This window comes from Pinus tabuliformis, chromosome 6 (assembly GCF_031772625.1).
Source record: "Pinus tabuliformis cultivar Carrire ecotype Pingquan chromosome 6, CPIR1, whole genome shotgun sequence".
Classification (NCBI taxonomy): domain Eukaryota; kingdom Viridiplantae; phylum Streptophyta; class Pinopsida; order Pinales; family Pinaceae; genus Pinus; species Pinus tabuliformis.
In genome coordinates, this window is record NC_142292.1 from 933,167,118 (window position 1) to 933,192,844 (window position 25,727).

The 25,727-nt window shown below is 39.2% G+C and overlaps 1 protein-coding gene across 2 annotated transcripts in view; it reads right to left on the bottom strand.

Annotated features, from left to right (window-relative positions):
• The window catches only part of LOC149261990 (Major facilitator superfamily protein), a 399,155-nt gene that overhangs the window by 224,714 nt on the left and 148,714 nt on the right, over positions 1–25,727 (bottom strand). For both annotated transcript variants that reach the window (XM_089423184.1, XM_089423175.1), the window contains exon 3: positions 19,211–19,312. In XM_089423184.1, the coding sequence (XP_089279310.1) occupies positions 19,211–19,312 (102 nt within the window). The remainder of the gene's footprint in view (positions 1–19,210; positions 19,313–25,727) is intronic.

Genomic DNA, 25,727 nt, shown 5'->3' on the forward strand with positions numbered 1-25,727 from the left:
GTCAACTAGGATAGCCATGGTTCTCAAGGCGAAGCCCTTGACGCGATGTCTATTCAGAATAGACAGGATCCTGGCCTTCCAGATGACAAAGTTGGACGCCCCGTCCAACCTGTCCTAATCCCTCAGTTCGTTCATTGCCATCTCCGCTCTTCTCTTTGACTCCCTTATTAGAATAATGCTATTTTTAGTGTTTAATGCTCATTTATGTAGATAAGATCGTCTGTGATCTTATTAGCAGTTTCTTATTAGAAACTTGTTGTTTCTATTTTCTTAGTAGAAACTTGTTTCTGTAAATACTTTTGTATTATTTATTGAGCTTCATTGCCCATTGGAAATCAATTCAATTCATTCATTGATTATGGTATCAGAGCTCAGGTATTTTTCGAAATAATTTTTCACTGTTTGAAAAATTCGTACTTCATTTCGAAATCGCTCTTAGGAGTCTGAAATTTTTTTTTACTGGGTACATTCACCAAGTATTAATTGAGCCACTGTTGTTTTGATCCGACGTTGTTGATCGTCCGATGGGGTTGGGATTTTAATATCTCTGGACATGAATATTTTCATGGTCGTGGATTTCTGTGTGTAACAAAGTCACCTTGCGAATACCCTACTTCTACCGAAGGTCTGTTTTAAGAAGCCCGGGCTCTCTGTGTGACCCTGCGACCTCTATTCTAATTCGGTGAAGGGCCACCCCTGCGCAGTTGATGAATGCCGAATTACTGGACAAGACCCCAAGTTCTTGTTTAGCAAGTGAGGACGTAACTCAAAGTCGGTGGTGTTGGAGATAGTATTTGTCAAGAAATTTGCTCTTGGATCGGCATCTGCTTTTGCGGGATCAAGTCACGGGAGAACCACATTGCCGTAATTCGATTGTTGGTCAGTTTTTTTTTGCAAGGGATTGGTCTCGCTGCTCTCACAATTTCTGAGAGAGCAGGATATAAACGCGACCATGTGCATCGCCAACTGCCACGTATTTCCCGACGCCTCATCGCCTTCGTGGGGTAAGACATTCAGGCACGTCACGAACTGGAAGCGCTCTAACCAGACCGGCTTGAACTTTTTCACTGTGATACCCTTGCCATTCCACTTCTCCCTATTTCTCGCACGCCTCTTTTCACAAGTCTGCAACTTGATTCCCGCCGCGTTTATTAAAGCTCGGCCGCTGAGTTTCCAAATATCCAGCCCCCGAGGGTTTCAAAATCTGCGAACCAAGACCACATTTTCTGGTTGAATTTTGCATACAAACGGAGGTTTCCATATCGATGTCGTATTTAAAGGCGTTCCCAATCGTTTGATTATGAGAAGGATGCAGTTTTTTGTGTTATTTATTTTCTGAGATTGGCCTCTGATATTTAGCCCAAACTCATTATGCGAGGTGCTCATCTGGCCTTAAATCGTTCAGTTTAGCCCAAACTTTGTAGGCTTGAAAAAAAAATGTTTTAATCAGGGAAGTATTTGGAGGTCATCGGGGCTGAAATATTGGCGTTGTTCTCCATTCTTGAGAAATTCGTTTTTGCAGGGACGAATCTTCTATTTTATGAAGATTATTGTGGAGATTTCAGATCATGCCCCGTCTTCTGCCTGGTACATTGACTCTGGTGCATCACATCATTTCTCTCACAGGCATGACTGGTTTACTGACTTCTCATCTTTCAGTGATTCCGTGGTATTCGGCGGAGGTGGAGAGTACACAGTGGTTGGCAGAGGTACAGTTCAGATCCAGTGTAATGGGCGCACACTCATCTTCCTGAATGTGTACTATGTTCCTAGTATGGAAATTAATCTGTTGTCTGTCAGCCAAATTATGAGGAACTCTCCTCAGCTTGATGTAGTGTTCAGTGCACACAAGTGCTCCATTATTGACAGGGAAACTCGTCTTACGATTGCTGTTGGCCTAGAGGATCATGGTCTATACAGGCTTCTTGACACTGGTGATTCTCTAGAAGTGGCTCTAGTAGCACGTGTTTCTCCCATCAGCACTCTATGGCATCAGAGATATGGGCATCTAAACATTCAGTATCTCTCTCAGCGATCTCGAGAGGGACTTGTGTCAGGGTTACCTGATATTCAAACTCAGCAGTTGGGAGTGTGTGGCGCTTGCCAAGCTAGCAAGCAACATCGGTCTTCAATCAAGGATGGAGAATCTTGGCACGCATCTAAGGTACTCCAGTTAATTCATGCTGATATTTGTGGTCCTATGAATACATCTTCAGTTACTGGTTGCAAATATTTTTGGCTTATTGTAGATGATTTCAGTAGAAAGATGTGGGTGTACTTTCTAAAACATAAATCTGATGTATTTAGTATCTTTCAAAAGTTTAAGTCCTTAGTTGAAAAAGAGTCTAGTTGTAATATCATAACTCTTAGGACAGATAACGGGGGGGCATTTTGTTCTTCTGCTTTCTCCAACTTCTGTGATACCCATGGCATCAAACGCCAGTTAAATACGCCCTACACTCCTCAGTAGAACAGTGTTGTCGAACGTCACAACCGTACCGTTGTTGAAATGGCTCGTTCCATGTTACAACACAGGAGTGTTCCGAACAAATTTTTGGCTGAAGCAGTGTTTACTGTTGTCTATCTTCTTAACCGATCACTTACTCAGGCTATTAAGGGGAAGACTCCAGAAGAGGTTTGGTCTGGCCGTAAGCCTAAGATCAGTCACCTCAAAGTGTTTGGCTCGGTTGCATATGTTTGGATTCCAGCTGCTAAGCACTCTAAGTTGGATACCAAAAGCCAGAAACTCATGATGACAGGGTACAGTGATCACCACAAGGCCTATAAGCTGATAGATTTAGACATTGATTGTCTTATCTTCAATTGGGACATAGTATTTGATGAAGACAGAGGGTTCTTTCAGTCCCCTCCTTCTTAGCCGTGTTTTGAGGATCAGCCTCACAGTGTTCTTCTTCCGTTAGGTCCACCTGATGGGAGGGATGATGCAGCATCAGTATTTGATAATGCACTACCTGAGTTCCCTATAGAAAATAATCCTCCTCTTATTGCTTCTGTTATTCCTAAGCCTCCTCCAACTACTCTAGATAGTGGTTCTCCTACTCTCCGGCCTAAATGGTGGGCTAAAACTATTGGTGATCTTCGGTATAATGAGCTCCTTGAAGGTAGAACTTCCAGAAATAAGAGCAAACAACAGCCTACAATAAATTTTGCTCTTATGGCTAACCTACACAATGTTTTTGAGCCTCAAACCTATTCAGAGGCTAAGGGTATATCTGAGTGGGAACAGGATATGGAAGCTGAATTCCAGAGTCTTCAGAAGAATCAAACTAGGACCCTTTCTGATCTTCCTACATGGAAGAAGCCCATTAGCTGCAAATGGGTGTATAAAGTGAAATACAAAGTTGACGGAACCCTAGACAAGTATAAGGCTCGCCTTGTTGCTCGAGGGTTCTCACAAAAGGAAGGCAGAGACTATGAGGAGACCTTTGCTCCTACAGCCAAGATGAGTACCATACGGGTCGTCCTTGCCTTAGTAGCTTAGTTCAGTTGGAAAGTCCATCAGATGGATGTAAAGAGTGCTTTTCTGAATGGTAACTTACAGGAAGAAGTCTACATGACGCAGCCTCCAGGTTTCAAGGCTGCTGGGCAAGAACAGAAAGTCTGTAGATTAGTCAAAGCACTCTATGGTCTAAAACAAGCCCCTCGGGCTTGGTACATGAAAATTGATAAGTACCTAACAGATCATAGCTTTCAGCGGAGTCCATCTGATGCAAACTTGTATATCAAACATACTGGTGATGATATTCTGTTTGTAGTTGTCTATGTGGATGACCTTATCATTACTGGCAGTTCAGCACCTTTGATCCATGGGATCAAATAGGATTTATGCAGCACTTTTGATATGACAGATTTGGGACTTCTTCATTACTATTTGGGGGTTGAAGTCTGGCAAACTGAGAACAACATCTTTCTCTCTCAGTCCAAGTATGCCAGAAATCTTGTGGACAGGTTCAGAATGCAGGATTGCAAACCTGCCACGACTCCTATGGAACCAAGGCTCAAACTTTCAGCTCAGTCATCCTCACCACTTGTGGATGAAACTTTATTCAGGCAATTAGTGGGCAGCCTCATCTACCTTACTGCCACTAGACCTGATATCAGTTTCGCAGTGAGATACATTTCAAACTTCATGTCAGCTCCTAAGGTTGATCATTGGATAGCAGCAAAGCGTGTGCTACGTTATGTGAGTGGCACTCCTGATTATGGACTTTTATACACTCGGAGTTCAGATCCTACACTCAGTGGTTACACAGATTCCAACTGGGCAGGTTTAGTTGATGACCGTAAATCTATAGTTGGGTATGTGTTTAGTCTGGGATCCGGTGCTGACACATGGACTAGTAAGAAGCAGCAAGCAGTGGCTAGTGGCTCTCTCCTCGACAGAAGCAGAGTATCCGGGAGCAGTTAAGGCATCTTGTGAGGCAGTTTGGCTTCGACGTATGCTTGCGGATATGCATGTTTCCCAGGCAGGTCCTACTTCCTTGTTCTGTGATAATCAGGGAGTGCTCAAACTCGCCAAGAATCCAATCTTCCATGAACGAACAAAGCATGTGGAAACCCATTGTCACTACATTCGACAGCTTGTTGAAGACGAATCCATTCAGTTGCTGTATGGTCCCACAACGGAGCAACCAGCAGATATCTTCCTTAAGCCCCTTGGTCCTGATAAGTTTGTAAAATTTAGAGGGTCTATACATGTTGTAAATAGATTGAGCATTAAGGGAGGGTATTAGAATAATGTTGTTTTTAGTGTTTAATGCTCATTTATGTAGATAAGATCGTCTGTGATATTATTAGCAGTTTCTTATTAGAAACTTGTTGTTTCTATTTTCTTAGTAGAAACTTGTTGTTTCTGTAAATACTTTTGTATTATTTATTGAGCTTCATTGCTCATTGTAAATCAATTCAATTCATTCATTGATTATCCCTCTGAGTCTCTACTTCCCTCCTAGAAGTTCTCTTCTAGACTCCCTTTGAGTGTCAATTTCCCTTTTGGAAATCCTCTCCTAGACTCCCTCTAAGCCTCGATTTCCCTCCTGGAAATCCTTAAGCCAATTGTCAAACCGCTCCTCTCCAATCCCCTTTGCTCCTGCAACATTGATTTGGATTTCTTGGCTAGAAATCCGCCTAGGTAGCGACTCCCTCTACCTTGGTTCTGTCTCGTTAAGTATTGTTCTACTTCGACAGCAACAGCACCCCACCAACATCACAATCCACAATTTTCCCATAGCTCCCTAGGCCCTAGCAGCTGAAGAAACTAAGCCTCTTAGCTTTGCGCAATCCCGACAAGGCTGAATCGCTCCTCTGGCCATCTGCATCACTCCTACTTGGTTGAGTAGGATGACGTGGCTCTTCGTGAGCCTCTTCAGCCTCTACGCTAGCCCTCTCTCTGGCTCAAAATGATGATGCATGCCCTCTAAGTCACTCGTTTTCTACTGCTTTCTGCGTAGGAACCGCTTCTATCTCTCAGGACAATTGTTTCTGCTACAAATTTTTTGATTAAGCTAGTGATCCAGGTGGCTCCAGGGACACACACAGGACAAAGAGGGCTTATGGAAGCTCAAAAACCAAAGCGATCAGAATGTTTTCGAACCAGGACCAGAACATAGATCTTGTCATCTTGATCGCAGCGGTGCGAAAGGTTTATCAATTCGAGCTCGTATGAGGGAGAACGAGACAGTCAAAGTTTTGGTCAAAGTTGGATTGTGGGCCAGGTTTACGTGTCCTACAATTTGACCAACCCCAGGGCATGAAACCTAGCTTACGAAAGCGGGGAATTTGTGGCCTACTTAAATTGACTCCTTCGGTCAATTTTCGGAATTTTCGAAATGGCCAATTATTTTGTATAAAATCAAAAAAATATTAAAAAAAGGGGGTGGTAGGCCATGACCCCCGCCACCTCCACCAGACCCAAAACAAAATTTAATATTAAATTTGGGTCGACGGGCCATGACCCCCGCTGACCCTCCAACCAATCACCATAAAAAAATTAAGTAAAAATAGGTCGGCGGCCATGACCCCGCCGACCCCCACAACCACTGAACCATGTTAATAATGGGGTGCGGGCCACCCCCGGTGGACCCGCCACCCACGGTGGAACCACCACCCAAATAACATAAAAAGGGAACCCGAAAAAAATGTTGCTAGAAGATTTGTTAAGGGTGCCGGCGGGGGTCGAACCCGCCTGGCCCACGTGGCCGGCCCCCAAGCGGGCAGCCCCATGAGTATATTCAAAATGCAATGGCCCCATGCACCTCCATTTAACGCATACCTCTTCGCCTTTAATACTTGACTCCACGGAACTGACGGCAGGGAATGGGGCGCGGGCCACCAAAACAATGGACTCACCACCCAATAATAAAATCAAAAAAAATTATGTATGTTAATTTGGGAGGGGCGGGATTTGATCCCTTGACCCCTCCTCAACGAATTACCAAATTTACCACTGCGCCAACCAACCCACGTGGAAAAGTCTGCCCCGAAATTTATATAAACCCTCATTTTGTCAGTGTGTCGAGGCATGGAGGAGCTGGGAGCGCGCACGGAAATGGAGACATAAATTTTTAATTAATTTATTTGCAGGTAGAACCATAAGCCTAGAGAAGAGGCAGGCGGAACCATGATTGGGCGAAATTCTCAGGAGGGTGAAATTTTTGCAGTGTCCAAATTGGACAAACTTTATGTCGATCTTATACCTCTCAGCGACACGAAACTGATAGCACCGTCAGAATTTTGATCTGAGCAGCAGATTTTCAGAGACCCGGAGGAGGGAATCTTTGAGGAATCTAAGGGAAATCTAAAAGATTCCTTAAGCCCCAAATTTCCACTTTCTCAAAATTCAGAAATTTGACAGTCAATTTTGCACTATTCGACACCACAAATCTGATGGTGCATTCAAATTTCCCATTTGATCATTTCATTTTTAAGCCACTTTTCAAAGTGGAGTGTAGGTGTCAGCATTCAACGTGCAAGCAGTCATTTCCATGAAATTCGACGCCGCGAGATTGATGGTACAGCCAGCTTCAGCAATTTAATATCCTTTTCTTCAGATGGCCCTAGGATGTGAGGTATATGCAATATGTTCATGTACTTCTTTTCGCTATGAGATGCATTGTGCTGCACAAATCCCTGTTTGATGTTTGATGTGGGATCTTGTTTTCTTACTTGTGTCATGATTCCTGCTTGATGTGATGCGGAATCATTTGTGGGATGTACTTGTTGTCATGATTCATCATGTTTTGTTTGAGATCCCTTTGTTGTTATGTTGATGGAATACTCATGTGTCGCCATGTATGTTTGCATTAAGATCCCTTTTATGCCATGTTTGCGGGATGCTCATTATCATCATGCATGAGTTTATGTCATACTAATAGGAGTCCTTTTTTGACTGAGGGTTCCTATAGCGGAACATCTTTGAGCCACTCCTGCGTGAGGTCATTTTCCTTGTATCATAGCGACATCACCTCTTATGTTCATCATCACTATTGACAGCACTTAATGCAGCGGCCTACACCATTTTGACACCGGGGCCCGGAGACGTAGTCTCTCCTGAACGAACTCCATTATCAACGTCTTGTTATTTTATGTTGTTGATGATTGTCATGTTCCTTCTTCTTTACAGCATGCATTTATGTTCCTTTATGCTATTTTAATCACATCACGAAAGTAAAAGATCTTGTTTAAATCCAGGAGTTGAGTCAACTCGGATCAAGTTTGGTATCGGAGCATTCTTTGCGTGGATGTGAATTACAAGCGTGAATAATGGAACGTGCAGCGACAGAGGATGAAAAAGCGATGTACGAGACCATGCTCAAAATTTCCCAAAGGGTGGAAATAATGTATGAGGCTCTACAAAAAGAGACAGAGGAAAAGGAGCGATTGCAGCTTCAGTTGCGAGCCACGGAAGAGGCCCTGGAAGAACTGAAGCACAACAATCAAAGTCTTCAAATAGATAATGCTGAATTGAAGATGCTTCTACATGAAGAGAAAGAGGAGAAACAAAGTTTGCTACGACAGCTACAAGTAAAGGGCGAGGCCTTGGAAAAGCTGCAGCGTGACCCATGCGAGGTAAAAATTAATCCTCTAAATTCATGTATGTGTCCTAATGATGATTCTGTTGTTTTTAAAAATCATACCACAGGAATTAGCTCCAAACTGTTGAAGAAAATGGGGTATGAAGGAAAAGGCTTGGGCATTAAAGGCCAAGGCATTGTCAACCCCATCAAAGTAGAAGAATTACCCCATCAGGCAGGACTTGGGTATGTCGGAAAGGAAGTTGGGCAATGCACCAAGACGGATAGCGAACCACCAACAATAGATGATGAGAAGCCCTCATCAATTCTTTCCAAATCAATAGAGGAGATAAAAGATGTTGATTTCCTTTCAATTTCATCTTCACATAGTATGATTTTTGTTGGAGATGTGGAGATACCAATTATAGGGACAAACATGAGGCTCCTTACTAGGATGAGGTATAAGGAGGAAAAAGAACTTGGTGTTAATAACCAAGGCATAACTCAACCATTGGAGGTTATGCAGAGACCTCAATTTGCAGGCTCGAGATACACCAAAGGAGAATGCTCGAAGGTGTCAGATTCTTCCGAGACATCGTCGAAATCGTCGAGGAAAGAGAATGATGGGAACACATCCCCATCATCCCATGGCAGTGCCCATGGCAAGGAAAGAGCTGAGGCAAGCTCTCATCGCCATACTTACACCAGAGACAGCAAGGAAAGGTATAACCACTCTCGATATTCGAATGTTCATTTCGATTATAATCATGTTGTTAAAGATGAACGTAAAACATGGAATCGAAAAACATGTACCTTTTGTGGATTACATAACCATAAATTTTCTAAGTGTTGGAAAAGAATAGCAGGGTACAAAAGGATGAGGCGTGAAAGACCCTCTCAACAGCAGGCAAAGAAACATGTTAAGCAGATCTGGAGAAAGAAGATGTATTGCAGTCATTGCAATAGAGGTGGCCATCAAAGACCCACATGTTGGAGGCTCCATCCAGAGCAGCGCCTTAAAGACAATGTGTCAGTGCATGAACCAGGTGAAATAATTGTTCGACAAGCAAAACCACAACAGGGGGATGATCCACTTACAGCGATAAGTGAAAAATGGTTTCTAGATATGTTAGATTGTCATGGTCGTGCTTTTGTAAATCATTTGTTGCATTTTAAAATGTAAAAGTGATGATGTGTTTTCCATCACTTGTTAAGCAACAATGATCTCTGCTCTTATGTTTTGTGTTGCATTTTAAACTCTGAAAGTGATGTTTATGTTTCCATCACTTGTCAAAACAAAAATAGCATTTGGCCTTATTTTTGTAAATCATGTGTTGCAGTGATGATGTGTTTTCCATCACTTGTTGGAGCAACAATGATGTTGGCCTTGTTTTCGTAGCTGGGGTATTATGTCCATCTTGATGTAAACTTGACCATCGAATATGTGTTATAAACTCATGGAAAGTATGGGATGCTTGAGTCATTAGTTGGTCATGAAAGTCAAGCATATAATTTGCAAAAACAATGTACTATAGGTTGCAAAGGTTGCAGGTGTCGGCTCATCGCTTAAGGCTCCGAAGAACAAAGGTGAAGGAGATGGAAGCGAGACCTTTTTAGGACACTTGTGATGCAGACAAGGTACAGAGAAGTTGTAGATTATTTTTCATGCTTTTGGAGGACCAAAAGCTCCTCAGTGGGGAGGATTGATCCAGGTGGCTCCAGGGACACACACAGGACAAAGAGGGCTTATGGAAGCTCAAAAATCAAAGTGATCAGAATGCTTTCGAACCAGGACCAGAGCGTAGATCTTGTCGTCCTGATCGCAGCGATGCGAACGGTTCGTCAATCCGAGCTCGTATGAGGGAGAACGAGCCAATCAAAGTTTTGGTCAAAGTTGGACTGTGGGCCAGGTTTAAGTGTCCTACAATTTGACCGACCCTGGGCATGAAACCTAGCTCCCAAAAGCGGGCGAATTTGTGGCCTACTTAAATTGAATCCTTTGGTCAATTTTCGGAATTTTCGAAATGGCCAATTATTTTGTTTAAAAATCAAAAAAATATTAAAAAAAGGGGGCGGCGGGCCATGACCCCCGCCACCTCCACCGGACCCAAAACAAAATTTAATATTAAATTTGGGTCGATGGGCCATGACCCCCACCGACCCTCCAACCAACCACCATAAAAAGATTAAGTAAAAATAGGCCAGCGGCCATGACCCTGCCGAACCCCACAACCACCGAACCATGTTAATAATGGGGTGCGGGCCACCCCCGGCAGACCCGCCACCCATGGTGGAACCACCACCCAAATAACATAAAAAGGGAACCCGAAAAAAATGTTGTCGGAATATTTGTTAAGGGTGTCGCGGGGGTCGAACTCGACCGACCCACGTGGCCGACCCCCAAGCGGGCAGCCCCATGAGTATATTCAAAATGCAACGGCCCCATGTACCTCCATTTAACGCATACCCCTCTGCCTTTAATACTTGACTCCACAGAACCGACGGCAGGGAATGGGGCGTGGGCCACCAAAACAGTGGACCCACCGCCTAATAATAAAATCAAAAAAAATTATGTATGTTAATTTGGGAGGGGTGGGATTTGATCCCCCAACCCCTCCTCAACGAATTACCAAATTTACCACTACGCCAACCAACCCACGTGGAAAAGTCCACCCGAAATTTATATAAACCCTCATTTCGTCAATGCACCCAAGCATGGAGGAGCTGGGAGCGTGCACGGAAATCGAGACATAAATTTTTAATTAATTTATTTGCAGGTGGAACCATGAGCCCAGAGAAGAGGCAGGCGGAACCATGATTGGGCAAAATTCTCAGGAGGGTGAAATTTTTGCAGTGTCCAAATTGGACAAACTTTATGTCGATCTTACACCTCTCAACGACACGAACCTAATGGCGTCGTCAAAATTTTGATCTGAGCAGCAGATTTTCAAAGGGCCCGAAGGAGGGAATCTTTGAGGAAACTAGGGGGAATCTAAAAGATTCCTTAAGGCCCAGATTTCCACTTTCTCAGAATTCAGAAATTTGACAGTCGATTTTGCACTATTCGACGCCACAAATCTGATGGTGCATTCAAATTTCCCATTTGATCATTTCATTTTTCAGCCACTTTCAAAGTCGAGTGCAAGTGTCAGCATTCAACATGCGAGCAGTCATTTCCATGAGATTCGACGCTGCGAGATTGATGGTACAACCAGCTTCAGCAGTTTGACATCCTTTTCTTCAAATGGCCCCAGGATGTGAGGTATACGCAGTATGTTTATGTACTTCTTTTCGCTATGAGATGCATTGTGTTGCACAGATCCCTGTTTGATGTTTGATGTGGGATCTTGTTTTCTTACTTGTGCCATGATTCCTGCTTGATGTGATGCGGAATCATTTGTGGGATGTACTTGTTGTCATGATTCATCCTGTTTTGTTTGAGATCCCTTTGTCGTTATGTTGATGGAATACTCATGTGTCGCCATGTATGTTTGCATTAAGATCCCTTTTATGCCATGTTTGCAGGATGCTCATTATCATCATTCATGAATTTATGTCATACTGATAGGAGTCCTTTTTTGACTGAGGGTTCCTATAGCGGAACATCTTTGAGCCACTCCTGCGTGAGGTCATTTTCCTTGTATGATAGCGACATCACCTCTTATGTACATCATCACTATTGACAGCACTTAAAGCAGCGGCCTACACCATCTTGACACCGGGGCCTGGAGACGTAGTCCCTCCTGGACGAACTTCGTTATCAACGTCTTGTTATTTTATGTTGTTGATGATTGTCATGTTCCTTCTTCTTTATAGCATGCGTTTACGTTCCTTTATGTTATTTTAATTGCAATTTTAATCACATCACGAAAGTAAAAGATCTTGGTTAAATCCGAGAGTTGAGTCAACTCGGATCAGCTGGTGCCTTCAGCTCTTCTGTGATCTGCAACGCTCTGGTACCATGTTGAAATTTCTAAGTCTAACCCATTAAAATTCTTCTTGCACTATCTGGTTTATTTCACCTACTTGTTTAATTTCTTAGCAGGTTATTTAACCATATAAATACTGAAAATAAACACAAATGCAGTCTCAACCATCTACAGATCATCCACTGAAAGAATAGACAAACACACAAGGGACACCGTTATTTTTGGACAATCGTCCCCGAAAAAACCCAACTTGGGAAAATTGGTGCAGCAATTCTAAGAGTTTTATTATTAAGCAACTTTCTTGAGTACAACTGGGTGCCAAACTGGCTTACCCTACAAAGATATCTATCTGGTAGTAATACCTCTCTTCGGAAGCAAATATTCGGCAAGTCTACTCCACGAAAAACTCTCCAACGCCTCTTTGAGGCTCTGCGTCAACTCTCCTGGCCTCTGCGTCAGCTTGGAACCCTCTGTGTCATCCTTCTGATGCTCTACGCTGGCTCTCTTGCCCAGTGTTGCACACATCGCGATAAAATCGCGATAAAATCGTAAAATCGCGATTTTTTAATTTTGCCGATTCAAAGCGCGATTTTTATCGAAAAAATCGCGATTTTTTGAAAAAATCGGGAAAAAATCGGAAAAATCGGGAAAAAATCGGAAAAATCGGGAAAAAATCGGAAAAAAGCGGGAAAAAATCGTTTGGCACAAAAATATTCATTTTTTTTCAATTTTTTTCCAATTTGTGCCAAACGATTTTTTCCCGCTTTTTTCCGATTTTTTCCCGATTTTAACGATTTTTTCCGCTTTTTTCCCGGCGCCGATTAAATCCCGATCGCGATGTGTGCAACACTGCTCTTGCCCTCTACGTCACTCACGTAGGCCCTGGTAGCCTCTTCGCAATCCCTCTAGCCCTCAGCGTGGCTCCTGCTGGCTCTGCGTAGCCTTCTCTGCCTCAACGCTAATCCTTCAGCACTATCTCTGCCTCTCTGCTATGCACTCACTACCCCTCGCTGCAACTTTGATCACTTGTTCAACTTTTCTCAACAAACCCCGCTCCAGAAAATCGAACTGACTGATCAATCTTGGTGTATCTCCAACTGACCCTCAAGCCTCATCTTATACTTGTTCTGTTGAGTCTTCAACGACCGAGATTAAAACTCTAATCAACGGCTAAGATTAGATTTGGCCTTATCCATGTCATTTAGAACCTTCTCACCCAGTTTTATATTAATACATATTAATATTTTTATTTTCCTAAGTTTAGACTTAGGAACCCATTAAAAATATTAATTATTTTAATATCTCTCTAACCAGGTGGAATTTCCCCAAACCATTTCTGGGTCTTGGAGATCTCATGTGCTTTAGCTTCTACACCAATTTTCATGGCTAGAGCACATCCGATGCTACCCTGAATCAACATTTACTTTAGCTCAATAAGCCAACAGAATAATTATGTGCTTTTTGTTGATATTTGAAATAGCATCAAACAGGTGTTCTAGTCTCTATCGTGTCAAAGAGGCTAAGGAACACAGGATCTCCAAAACCCAAAAAAGGTTTTGATAGAAAACACTAAGAAACCTCTCAATTAAATTAATTGATCAATAATTAAAAAATTCCTAATCTAATTTAAGAAAATTGATTAATTAATTGGTATTAATTGAGAAAATCGATCTTGCTCTAAAGATTTCAAGAAAAGTGATTTGACGAAGTCTAAGATGATCCTAGTCATCAATCATGATTAGATCTTGGTCATCGATGCGCCAACGAGAGATTATACGAGCATGTCAAAGGAATTGGAGAAGACATGTTGCACTCATTTTGTCAAAGTTCTGAGGATGCAGATGTACCATATTTTTCTTCAAAGGATAGAGATCATCAGCCATCAGCACTATGTTACCGAAACCCATTCTACAAAATTTTAATGTAAATGATGCTAGTAAGACCATGAATGCATTTAACAACCTAAGTAACCCTATTATTTTTGTGATAATATCATCCTAGGAGGATTTTCGTCTCATTGACTCATCTGTGTTTCTAAACACAAATGGTTGACAGAGTTTTGCCCTCCAACCTAACCCCAAAGCTAAGGTGGAATTTGTCATCAAAGTCTTAGGTGAGTCCTAGTGTTCTAGTCGATTCCTATGTAAAAGTGATTTGGGAATAATTTAAGCTAATTAGCTAAATTATTTTATTGCAAATCACTTGGTCTACTAGATCATATTTTGTCGCAGAATTAGGTGTGTAATTTGAGGGTCTAAGCTGAACGTGTATTCCCCCTTTGAGGGTTGAATTGTAAAAATCTTATGTAAAAAATATTTTAGTGCATGGTCCCTCATACTTAGACACCATGGCTAAAATATTTGAGGGTAGAAAAATATTTTTCCCCTCAAGTGTCAATTAATTAATTTTTCTGGAAAAAATAAAATTAAATCCTAAGCCAGAAAATTAATTAATTAGAGTCAAATTAAAATGTCTTAGAGAAATTAAATTCTCCAAGTGAAAAAATTCATGGGTCTTGAAAGAATTAATTTTTGGAGGTCCTCCACCAAGGGAATAAAAATTGGACCCTTGGACCTTGGTGTTTAAGTCAAACTCAATTTTTTTAAGAAATTAGCTCAAAATAATTAAGTTTGAGCTCATAAAATGGAATTAAATGAGAAATTCGAAAATTCCTCAAAAATAAAAATTCAACGGCTAAGATTAAAAGATGATCTAGTATTTTTCGATGGCCGAGAATATTTTGATGAGGATCGAGCCAACTAGCCGTATTTTTCCACTTGGAGGACTTATCTATATATAGAGAGTCATTTGTATGTAAAAGCCATCTGAGATCTGGCTAAGAAATTATTGTTGAAGCATTGATGTAACACTATTGTCCCGTTGGGAAAATTTATTTGAATCATAATAAAGACTTTGGGGTGCAGTTCAAGGTGTTCAATGTTCGTTGATTTATGGTATGCACTGGATACAGGCTTTCTTATATTGTGTTGATTATTGCTAAAATTTGTTTTTCATTAGATGGGGATAAAGTCATTCTATTGATAAATTTTGGGTTTATCTTAGATGATTTGATTCACCATATTGTCTAACAAATTTTCTTGAGAAATATATATAGTGTTTGCAAGTTCCCCAGTGCTTGGTCCCCAAGTTCGCACACTGTGGGCATGAACTGACTTTGTTTGGATTCCAAATATTTATGTGGTTGATTTAAATTTCTCTAACATTATAGTGTGCATTAATTTTCTAAAGTGTTTTTAGCCATTTATCAAAGAAAAAAACTCCATAAAATTATTTTTTCAAAATTTATTTCAAAACCCTCGTACATTTGTAATTTTTGTAAATAGATTTGTAAAATAATTTTTAGATTTTTGTATATATTGGGGTTTTGGGCATTTGTAAATCTATTTGTGCATGTGAGATCTAGTGGAGAAAGTTGGAATAGAGCTAGATCTAGGCCTTTGAGGATAAAATCTAGACTCTAAAAATCTTTTAAGGGCCAGCCATTAAAGAAATTCAGCCAAATTGCAAATTTGAAGGAATTAAATTTTTTTGAAGTCGGAGTTTCAAGTTTTAGCCCTCCCGAGCTCAGATCTGGCCTCTCCAAGGCCAACGTCCTCCTCCTTACCCCCCGTGTCATCTCTTTCTCCTCCTGCGTCAGCGTTTTAGGCCCTTTTAGGGGAGGTCGTAAGCCCTAGAAGCCTCGTCCTCCCCTCCTAGCCCCTGCGTTGAGGTTTTAAGGCCAAACTTGGCCTAGCCGTGGCCTTGGAAGGCCTTGGCCTCCCTCAAAGACCCTAGACAACTACCCGTTGGGCTAGTTGTGGCCTCCTTTAAAGCCTCCTCCCTCCAACGTCAAGCCCTTTATGGCTTCTCCCTCCTCCTCCCTTCTCCTCCCCATCCGATGACCTTTTCAGCTTTTCTTCAGCCTCTAGACCTCAACGATAGCCCTACTGGGCCTACCGTTGGCCCTAGTTTGCCTCTCTTTTCTTTAACCTCTGTCCATTTTGGGACTGAATACTTGGTGGTTTTATATAATTTTTGGCTCAAAAAATTTGATTTGCAGGTGGCAACTTCATCACAATATTTTGGCAAGTTTAGGCAAAGTGATCTTCAAGGATTTTAGCCTAGGGTTTGCTCTCTAAACCCTAAATTTTTTCATTGTTTTGCTACTTCTGTAATTTTTATTTTATAACAGTGATATAAGTGCCCTAGAAATACATTAAGTTGGTCAAAATACTTCTAAATTGCAAAACTCAAATTTTCTAGAAATTTTGCCACTTGGTCACATTAAAGATCAGCTTGGATCTAAATTTTGGCTTGCTAAAAATTTTCTGCATAAATGCTAGATCAGATCTGAATTTTTCTGAATATTGCATTTTAAAGTGGGCTAAACTCATTATTTTATTTTAGCAAGTTGTTGGGCATCTCAGTAATCATATCTAGTCACTATTGGTTTGTTATCTCTTGGATCTAAGGTGTTTTTCTTATTGTTGTCATAAGACTAATAAGTGTTGAGAACACTAAAGTAATACTGCTGATTTTTGTTATTGGAAATCTAACGTTTGTTTGTCCTATCTTAAGATGCAAAAAATTACTATCTTTTGCACTTACATCACTCACACATAAGCTCTATCTTCTAATATTTTGGTTATAAGCGTTGTTGAATCCAATTGAACACCTTTTGATAATTGGCATTGAGTAATAAGATATTTGATAATATTATTGTGGAATCATCATTGGCATTTATTTGGTTGAAATATCTTTGAAGACCTCTAATTGTTTCAATTGTCGCATTGTCTTTAACAATCTTGCAATTGATATCTTGACTAAGTGTGATTTAAGTTATTATGGGATTTGTGTACATCTCGTAGTCATTAAAACTTTGTGATTATCTTTGGTATCTACTTCACACTTAAGCATTTGGCACGTTCTTGTTTGATAAAGAATAATCATAACTTAAGGTCTTAAACATTTAAAACAATCCTAAGCTAAGAACTTCACTAATCCATCTTGCATTTCATTCTAAGCATAGTTGCATTAACAACTTACCTCCAAGCATAAGCTTGGTTGATAGACTCCAAGGACAACCCTTTTTCATTCAGCTTGAGGGATTCAGCCCTTCTTAATGGTTAACACAGTGACCTTGCAATCATCAGAGCCACAATCTCTGTAGCCCATTAAAATCTCAATTAACCCTTTGATTTGTTTTACTTTCATCATATTAAAGTAATTGCCTAAGGAATAATTAAAATTCTAATTTAAAGTTCCTTGGTGTCTTTGGTGTTAAGTGTAAAATTGGAATTTTTGTGATTTCTCTATTGTCAAGTGTGATTAATGTTTTAAACATCATATTGGCTATAGGAGAAAGATAAATTCTTCTAGAATTGGGATTTAATTGCTAGAAACTCTTGCATGATAAAGTTTTGGGCGTTAACGTTTAATTTTTCATGATCATCGTTTTGCCACATTTATAAATTGTGCTGGAAAACTTATTTTTATTTAGTCTATGGTTAATTCAATATAAAGGCACTAGTCTATAATCTTTTTTTTATCTTCTGGTTGTGTCTTATTTTAATGTCAATTAACCAAGACTTGTTCTAAATTCATCAAGTTGTTCATCCTTAAAATCTCCTAGAGCTTGTGTTCCACATACTAGCTTCATCCATTCACCTTAGGGACTACCCCCTTGACTTGTCTAGAAGAGAGTCTAAACGGAGTAAGGATTAGAGTGACAGCCCTTACTCTGAGCGTTGTCCCGGTGCCTAGACACTTTGTGCCACAACACTACCCAAAGACACTTTGTATCCTTGAGAGTGGGTAGTGTCATTTGTTGAAGTCTTAGTCATGCCAAGTCTTAGAACTCCCCCTTCATTATTCAACTATTTAAATTAGCTTGACCTTTAAGAACTCCCCCCTTGACTAGGATCATTTCCTTGTAGTCTAAATAGTGGGGCAAGGTCACCAAGGTGACAATGGGTGGCTTGCTTGAGAGTTGCCTCTAGGCTCTCCCATTGGGATTAGGACTTTTCCCTCTAGGAGAATGTTTGAGCGTAATAGAGGACAATGCTTATAATCACTGCAAGCTAGGAGAATGTTTGAGCGTAACAGAGGACAATACTTATAATGCCTGCAAGCTAATCACTTTATCAATGAACAAATGAAACACTATAGTAATAAAACAAAAGAGAGTTGGTTTATTTATACACAACTCAAGGGATAGTGCAATTTCCCCAAAAGTCGTTATGAGTTTACATGTACAAGTTTGGCGTTAGCCATGATTACAAACATAATAAAGAATATGGGTCAGTTGTGGCAAAAAGTGAAACTTAAACCCTTACTTTCAACAGTGTAAACTGTTGTCATTGTTCTTCCTTTCTCTTACTATTTAGTTGATGTGGATACATATGATTTCTTGATTAACTGTATGCCATTGTCATTGTTATTTCCAAACTCTTAGCTTAAAGGAGATTCAATCTCAACACTCCTCTTATGATTCCAATCATTTTGTTGTTGCAAATTGTTATTCAACATTCATGAATCCTATTCCTAACAAACAAAATGTTAAACTCTCAGTGATAATTGTAATTCAAGCCATTTGAGGCTACATGTCAAACACTGAGTTCAGCAAACTCATGCAGATGATGGTAATTCAATTTTTTCCACCTAAACTAAGGATGAGAGCTTTAACTTAAATGGCAGATGTTATACATCTTGATAATGCAATAGAAAATATAAATGTAATTCCACGCTTTATTACTAGTTATACATTGACAATGAAGTAGCAAATGTAAATGCAATCCCTAGGTTTATCAGTAGTAGAAACAGCATAAAAGTGTGCTTTTAAACATTCACTATGTGCTACCCATCCAAACACATGTTAAAGTTAAAATATGACTTACATAACTAGTATTTTACATATTTTAGAACAAATGTTTTTATTTGTTAAGAAAAGTAGTACCTGCCAACTGCTGTATTCAACTATTATATTGGTTTTTAGCAACCTCTTTGCATATATGAGGGAACATTTTAAAAATATAAACATGTTAGAACAAAAGCTGATGTTTTCAATCGAATGTTTGATAACTCATAACTAATCAATTCATAAATACATACAGACTAGCAATTTGAGATTCCAAAAAGCATTAAGCTTTCCAAAGTTACTTTCATCTAGCCAACACTCCAAATGTGTGTAGTCAGCATCGAAATATGAAATATATCTTGAGAATCATTCAGGATGGTCAGATCACTTACACCTTGGCTAAAGCTGCAAAAGCTGGTGATGCTATTAAAAGTCCAACCATAAAGGCAGAGGATAGAAGCCCATCCTGGAAATAATTCAAATTAAAATCTCCCCTACATTCATACACAAAAATAGTGAGCATCAATAAAGAGAGAAAATTAAGAAATGATAGATAACCAAAAACTTGTTTGGGGAGCAGGCCATTTTTGAACTTCTGATACATGACATTTTACAACATTTTTAAAAGAATACAAGCTATTCAATAAAACTTTAAAAATCTAAGATTGAAATGCAAAGGCACAACAGACTGTAGGAATGCAACATACTGAGACCAATATCCTGAACAATGCAATGATCTCAACAAGGAGACATTAGGATGATGACAAAAGATTTACAGATAGATTATCAGGAGCTCAACATATTCAGATGATCTCTAGAGTAATAAAGTAGAGCAGTTGGTGTACTCTAAACTATTTATCCAGCAGACAAGCCAAGGGAAGCAAAAGAATACCATAATTTAATCCCGGTCTTCTTCTGATCATTGACATCCCTTTTTGCATAGCTTTATTGGATAAGTAAACAGCAAGCTCCAATGTTAATGATCACTTAACACATTATGTATTCAAGTGACCATGTGCAATAACATGTTAGTAAAAATAGCATGATATTAAAGATAATTAATGCTCAGGTCAGTTGGCTGGAGAGATCACCTCAACCATCTTAGGGTGCTGTTTAACCATCATATAGTCATGAATGGTAAAGTGTTGATGTTTAGGGCAGCTAGAGGACTAAACTCCTTTCTCTAGCCTTCTTAGAAGGCAAGACAACCCTTGGCAGTGTTGATTTCTGGTAGCATTGGATGTGCTCTAAGTCTCAAATTTTGCAGGGAGGCTTAGACACATGTATTCCACAATACCCAAAAATCGTTTTGCGAAATTCCACCCAGAGACAATTTTATTAAAATAATTAATTATTTTTAATGAGTGCTTAAGTCTAAACTTAGGAAATTAAAATAATTAAGGGGTATTAATCTAACTGTGGGTGAAACTTCTAGAAGAAGATGAGGATCAAGTCAATATGATCTGAGCCATTGATTAGAATCTAATCTGGGTTGTTGAATACTCAACTGGAGAATTATAAGGACTTCGATGGGCATTTGGAAAACACACTAGGTAGATACTCAGTTACCCGAGTAAAATCGATTTCCTCACTGGTCGAAGTTCAGCAAGAGGAAATCGATTCAGAGGGAGAGTTGCAGGTGAGGAGGAGAGAGGGTATCAGCAGCAGTCGAGAGGCAGGAGCAGAAGAAGCAGAGCAGAGAAGAGACAGTGCAGAAGTTGTGACGTAGAGGGACTACGTAGTCCCTATGCAGAAGTTGACGCAGTGAGTGACAGAGGGGGTAGCAGGTCCTCTCCCATATCAGAATCTCGCCAAGGAGTGTGAGAAAGTTGTCTGTAAAATTCTCACAGAGATATCTTTTCTATTATGCTAGTTGCATCTTGTACATGAGATTTTTGCTGAAGATTAATAAAGAAACCCTCATCTGATGCATCGGTTTTCCCACACTGGGTTTTTCACGGAAAGGTTGTCCAAAAATAACTATGTCATTGTGATTATCCTTGTGCTAGTATTTTTCTTTGCATTTACTTTCCGTGGTATTTTAATTGTGAAGGTTGCAGTAGAATTTATTTCAATATTTGTCATAGAAACATTGTGAATAACTTATTTCTGAATTAATAAGTAGAAGAAATAATATCAGTCACTGCAGTTGGATTTCTATTTTGAAATTTTCACATGGTATCGGAGTTGAGATAAGTGCAGACCAGAAGAGCCAAGCGTTGGAGAGAAGAAGGGAGTTCGAAATTACTGCATAGGCAAAAAATCGAAACCCCAGAGGAATTGCGCAGACCAGTCCTGGAGGGGCAAATTTTTCATAAGAAAATCCCTCTCTGAGTGAGTCGACAGAGAGGAAGATTTCCAGGTTGAAATTGCCAGTAACAGAGGGAGCAACACAGAAGCTTCAACGCAGAGCATTATTCAAGTAAGGACGCAATCTTTTCTGCAGCAGTTGTTGGGGGCAGAAAAAGCGTCAGAGATTGATAGCACTAAGAAGGATGGAAAATCAAGATGTCTCCAGATTATCTTCTAGATTAGAAGAAGAATTCGCATGTTTGTCAAGTTCAGCATCGGCAAATGTTTGGTACATTGATAGCAGGGCTTCAGCTCATATGACTAGAGTACGAGAATGTTTCTCGAGCTATCAAGAAGAACAAATGGACTTCCAGGTTACAATGGGAAACAGAACGAAGTGTACTCCAGCAGGGAGACGCACCATAGCATTTCAGACGAAAGCAAGAACCAGCATCTGAGTCACTAATGTTCTACATGTGTCCTGGTTAGGAATGAATCTGATTTCAGTGTCCCAGTTACAGGACAAGGGATACGATGTATACTTCATTGGAAGGAAAGTATATGTCAAACATCCAAGCTGGAAGAAGAAGAGACAAATTGGAGCTCGAAGCAACAGACTGTATAGATTGTAGCTCGAGTCTCCAATGGCATTGATAGGCAGCAATCTTAATGGTGAAAAGGAACTGAATGAGCTATGGCACAGGCGAATGGGACACTTACACCACGGAGCACTAAGGATGCTCAGAGAGACTGTGACAGGAGTTCCAGTCCTTAGTACTGAGCATGATGATATATGCAGAGGATGCGTACTAGGGAAGTACACTAAAGCAGCTTTTCCCAGGAGTAAAAACAGAGCGGAAGGCGTATTGGGATTGATACACTCAGATATCTGTGGTCCAATGTCCACAAGAGCTCTTAGTGGTGGTGAATACTTTGTCACCTTTATTGATGATCACTCTAGAAAAACCTGGATCTATTTCTTAAAGACCAAGGATGAGGTCTTCGATCAGTTCAAAGAGTTTAAGGCTCTTGTTGAGAACATGACAGGGAAAAATATAAAGGTATTGCATTCAGATAATGGTGGAGAATATACGAACAAAGACTTCACAGATTTCTGCGCAAAGGAGGGCATCAAAAGAGAATGGACAGCTCCCTATAATCCAGAGCAGAATGGAGTTGCAGAGTGCAAGAATATAACTATTGTTGGAGCAGCAAAGGCAATCATCTCAAGATATTTGGAAGCATGGCATATTGTCACATTCCAGACGAGAAGCGCAGTAAACTGGATCAGACTATGGAAAAGGGGTACCTCGTAGTGTATAGCAAGACCTCAAAGGCATACAGAATTTACATTCCTAGCAGCAAGAAGATTGTAGTGAGACGGGATGCAAAGTTCATGGAGGATAGAGCTTTCAGGAAATCTCGAGAGATGCCAGCAAAAGGTCAGTAAGTAGATGTTCCATTAGTCCAGCAAGAGCAGGGGCAGCAAGGAGGACAGGCAGAAGGACAGACACCTGGATCGAGTACAGTGACCTGTACCAGTATTTCCTCAAAGGAAGGAAATATAGATAGTTCTCAACAGATGGAATGACATGATCAGGAGGAGGAATTGATTGAGCCTCCCACCACCAGTGGTAGAACCAGCAAAGAAGTACGGCAGACACTGAGGGACGCAGAGGAGTTTGTTGGAGCTCCTAGAACCGAGAAGAGGCAGCGTAGACATCCTGACAGGTACCAGGCCTTGTTAGCACAAGTTGAAGAACCCTCTAGCTTTCAAGAAGTCGTTCAACACCATATTTGGATGGATGCCATGGTAGAAGAGTATAGTTCTATCATGACAAATGATGTCTGGGAAGTAGTACATAGACCAGAGGATAGATCAGTTGTAGGATCAAGGTGGATCTACAAGATCAAGCATGCGGCAGATGGCAGTATAGAGAAGTACAAGGCTAGGTTCGTGGCAAAGGGGTATGCACAGAAAGAAGGAATAGACTATGAAGAGACCTTCACCCCAGTAGCCCGATATACCTCTATCAGATCTGTTATATCCCTAGCAGCTCAAATGGGATGGGAGATTCACCAAATGGATGTCAAGACAGCATTCTTGAATGGGGTGATAGAAGAAGAGGTGTATATAGAACAACCCGAAGGCTTCGAAACTCATGAAAAGAGAACTCATGTATGCAAATTAAAGAAAGCCATGTATGGGCTCAAGCAGGCACCCAGAGCATGGTATGGTCAGATTGATAGTTACTTACAGCAGTTAAGATTCGCCAAGAGTGAATCTGATCCCAATCTCTACTATTTAATGGTAGAGAATGAGCCACTTCTTCTAGTATTATATGTGGATGACTTGTTTCTAACAGGGTCATCTCGGCTCATACAAGACTGCAAGAAGAATCTCGAAGCAGAATTCGACATGAAGGATATGGGGTTGATGCATTATTTTCTAGGATTGAAATTTTGGCAGAAGAATGGGGAGATCTTCCTTGGGCAAGGAAGATATGCTACAGAGGTTCTGAAGAGATTCAGAATGCAAGATTATCGACCCATGGCTACACCCATGATCACCAACTAGAAGAAAATAGATGCATCAGAAGAGATATGCTGTAACGAATAAAATATATAAATAATATAAATATAATGTAAAAGATAATAATCATAAATAATAGTTAGTTAAGCTAGTAATTAGGTTGAAGAGGCATGTCTAATAGGACATGACTCTTCATGAAGAGACACTTGCTTGGTATATAAGCAAGCCTCTCGTTCTCATTTGTAAATAATCATTCTTATTCTTATTCACATATTTAATATAATATTTATATCCTTAATGGATAATTTGATATTCCAAGTCTTTTGGAGTAATTAATCTATAGAAGGAACTTTGTTCGCTTCATTTGGTATCAGAGCCACGTTTGGCTGATCACCAAGCCTTTGGCTATCAACCTATCATCAACCTTGTTGCTGTCATAATTGAAGCGTTTCGCCACACATTGGGAGATTCTCCATTTTTTAGGTCTTTGGCCATTTGCTACTATTTAGAAAAATAAAAATAAAAATAAAAAAGAATAAAGAAGAAAAGAGGAAAGGAAATAATATATTCCGAACAAAAAAAAATATAGAAGGGTTTTACTTTATATATATATATATATATAAAAGGGTTTTACTTTATTGATAAAAGTGCATAATAAAGATAAGCGGGAACCTTTTCAAGTATATTTAAAACTTTTTACGTGGAGAAGCCCACAGTTTTAAAAACAACCCATGGTATTTTAAAAAGTTAAAAGGAAAAAAAAAACAAAAACAAAAAACAAAAGGAATACGTTTTACTTTTTACGTGGAGAACATTTTAACGGAGGTTTTAAAAACAACCCATGGTAATAGCCCATGGTATTTTAGAAGTTATAGAAAAAACAAGGATACAAAAGCTCTTACGTGAAACGTAAATATTACTATTACTTTTTACATGAGGTTTTAAAAACAACCCATGGTAATAGCCCATGGTATTTTAAAAGTAAAAGATATTTTGATAACATTGGAGAAAAAAGGTGTGATCTAAATAATTTAAATCGTTCAAATCTAAAGATTGTGACTGTACCAAGAGTCACGTCTCATCCAAATTAGTCACGACTCATCCAAATTTTCGAAAGAAAAAAAATATTATTATAATTATAAAAAATACTATATAAGCCTTATATAGTTACATATAAAAGGAAAAGTGGGTCTCAAAAAAGTATATATAGTTTTATATAATTATAATTTTATAATATATATAAATTAAAATTATATAATATATATAATTTATAATTATATAATATATATAATTTATAATTATATATATTAAAAAAAATTATTGTTATATAAAATTTTATTAATAGAGTGAACAAAAAAAGAAGAAGAAGAAGAAGAGAATATTTGAAATATATATATATATATATATATATATATATATATATATATATTAGATTTTTATAAGAGAGAAGTGGAAATATATTTTATAGATTAAAAGAATATATACCAAAAAAAAGAAGAAGAAATTATATAAAAAGAGAGGGAAAAAAAAAGGAGAGAGAATATATCATAATAAAAAAAAAATAATAGAAAAAAATAAATAAATAAATTCTTAAAAAAAAAATTATTAACAAAAAAAAGTAATTTAAAAAAAAAAATATTTAATATTCAAGAAGCAAAAATAGAGTCTAATACAAAAATGAAGGCCATAAGATTCCCAGAAACCGCACCCAGAGATGGTAAAGCGTTATTTAACATTAAAGGAACTCTCGCAGGAAAAGATGTTATTATTTCTATTTCTCCGGCAGAAGATGCAAATTATATAACACCTAAAATCGCAAACCAACTAGTTATTCCAGAGTCAAATATAACTGAAAAATTAGAATTAGACCTTTTTCGCAATAAAATATATGACATAGCCAATTTACCGTTAAACATTGAAGATTATACATTTGTATCACAATTCTCAGTTCAGACCCTATGGAACAATCAAGGGGACATTATTTTGGGTTTACCTTGGATGGAAACTTTAGGTTCATTTATTCTAAATACTAAGAAAAAGTTTTTAACATTTTCTTACAAGAAGAAGAAAATAACGCTCCAAGA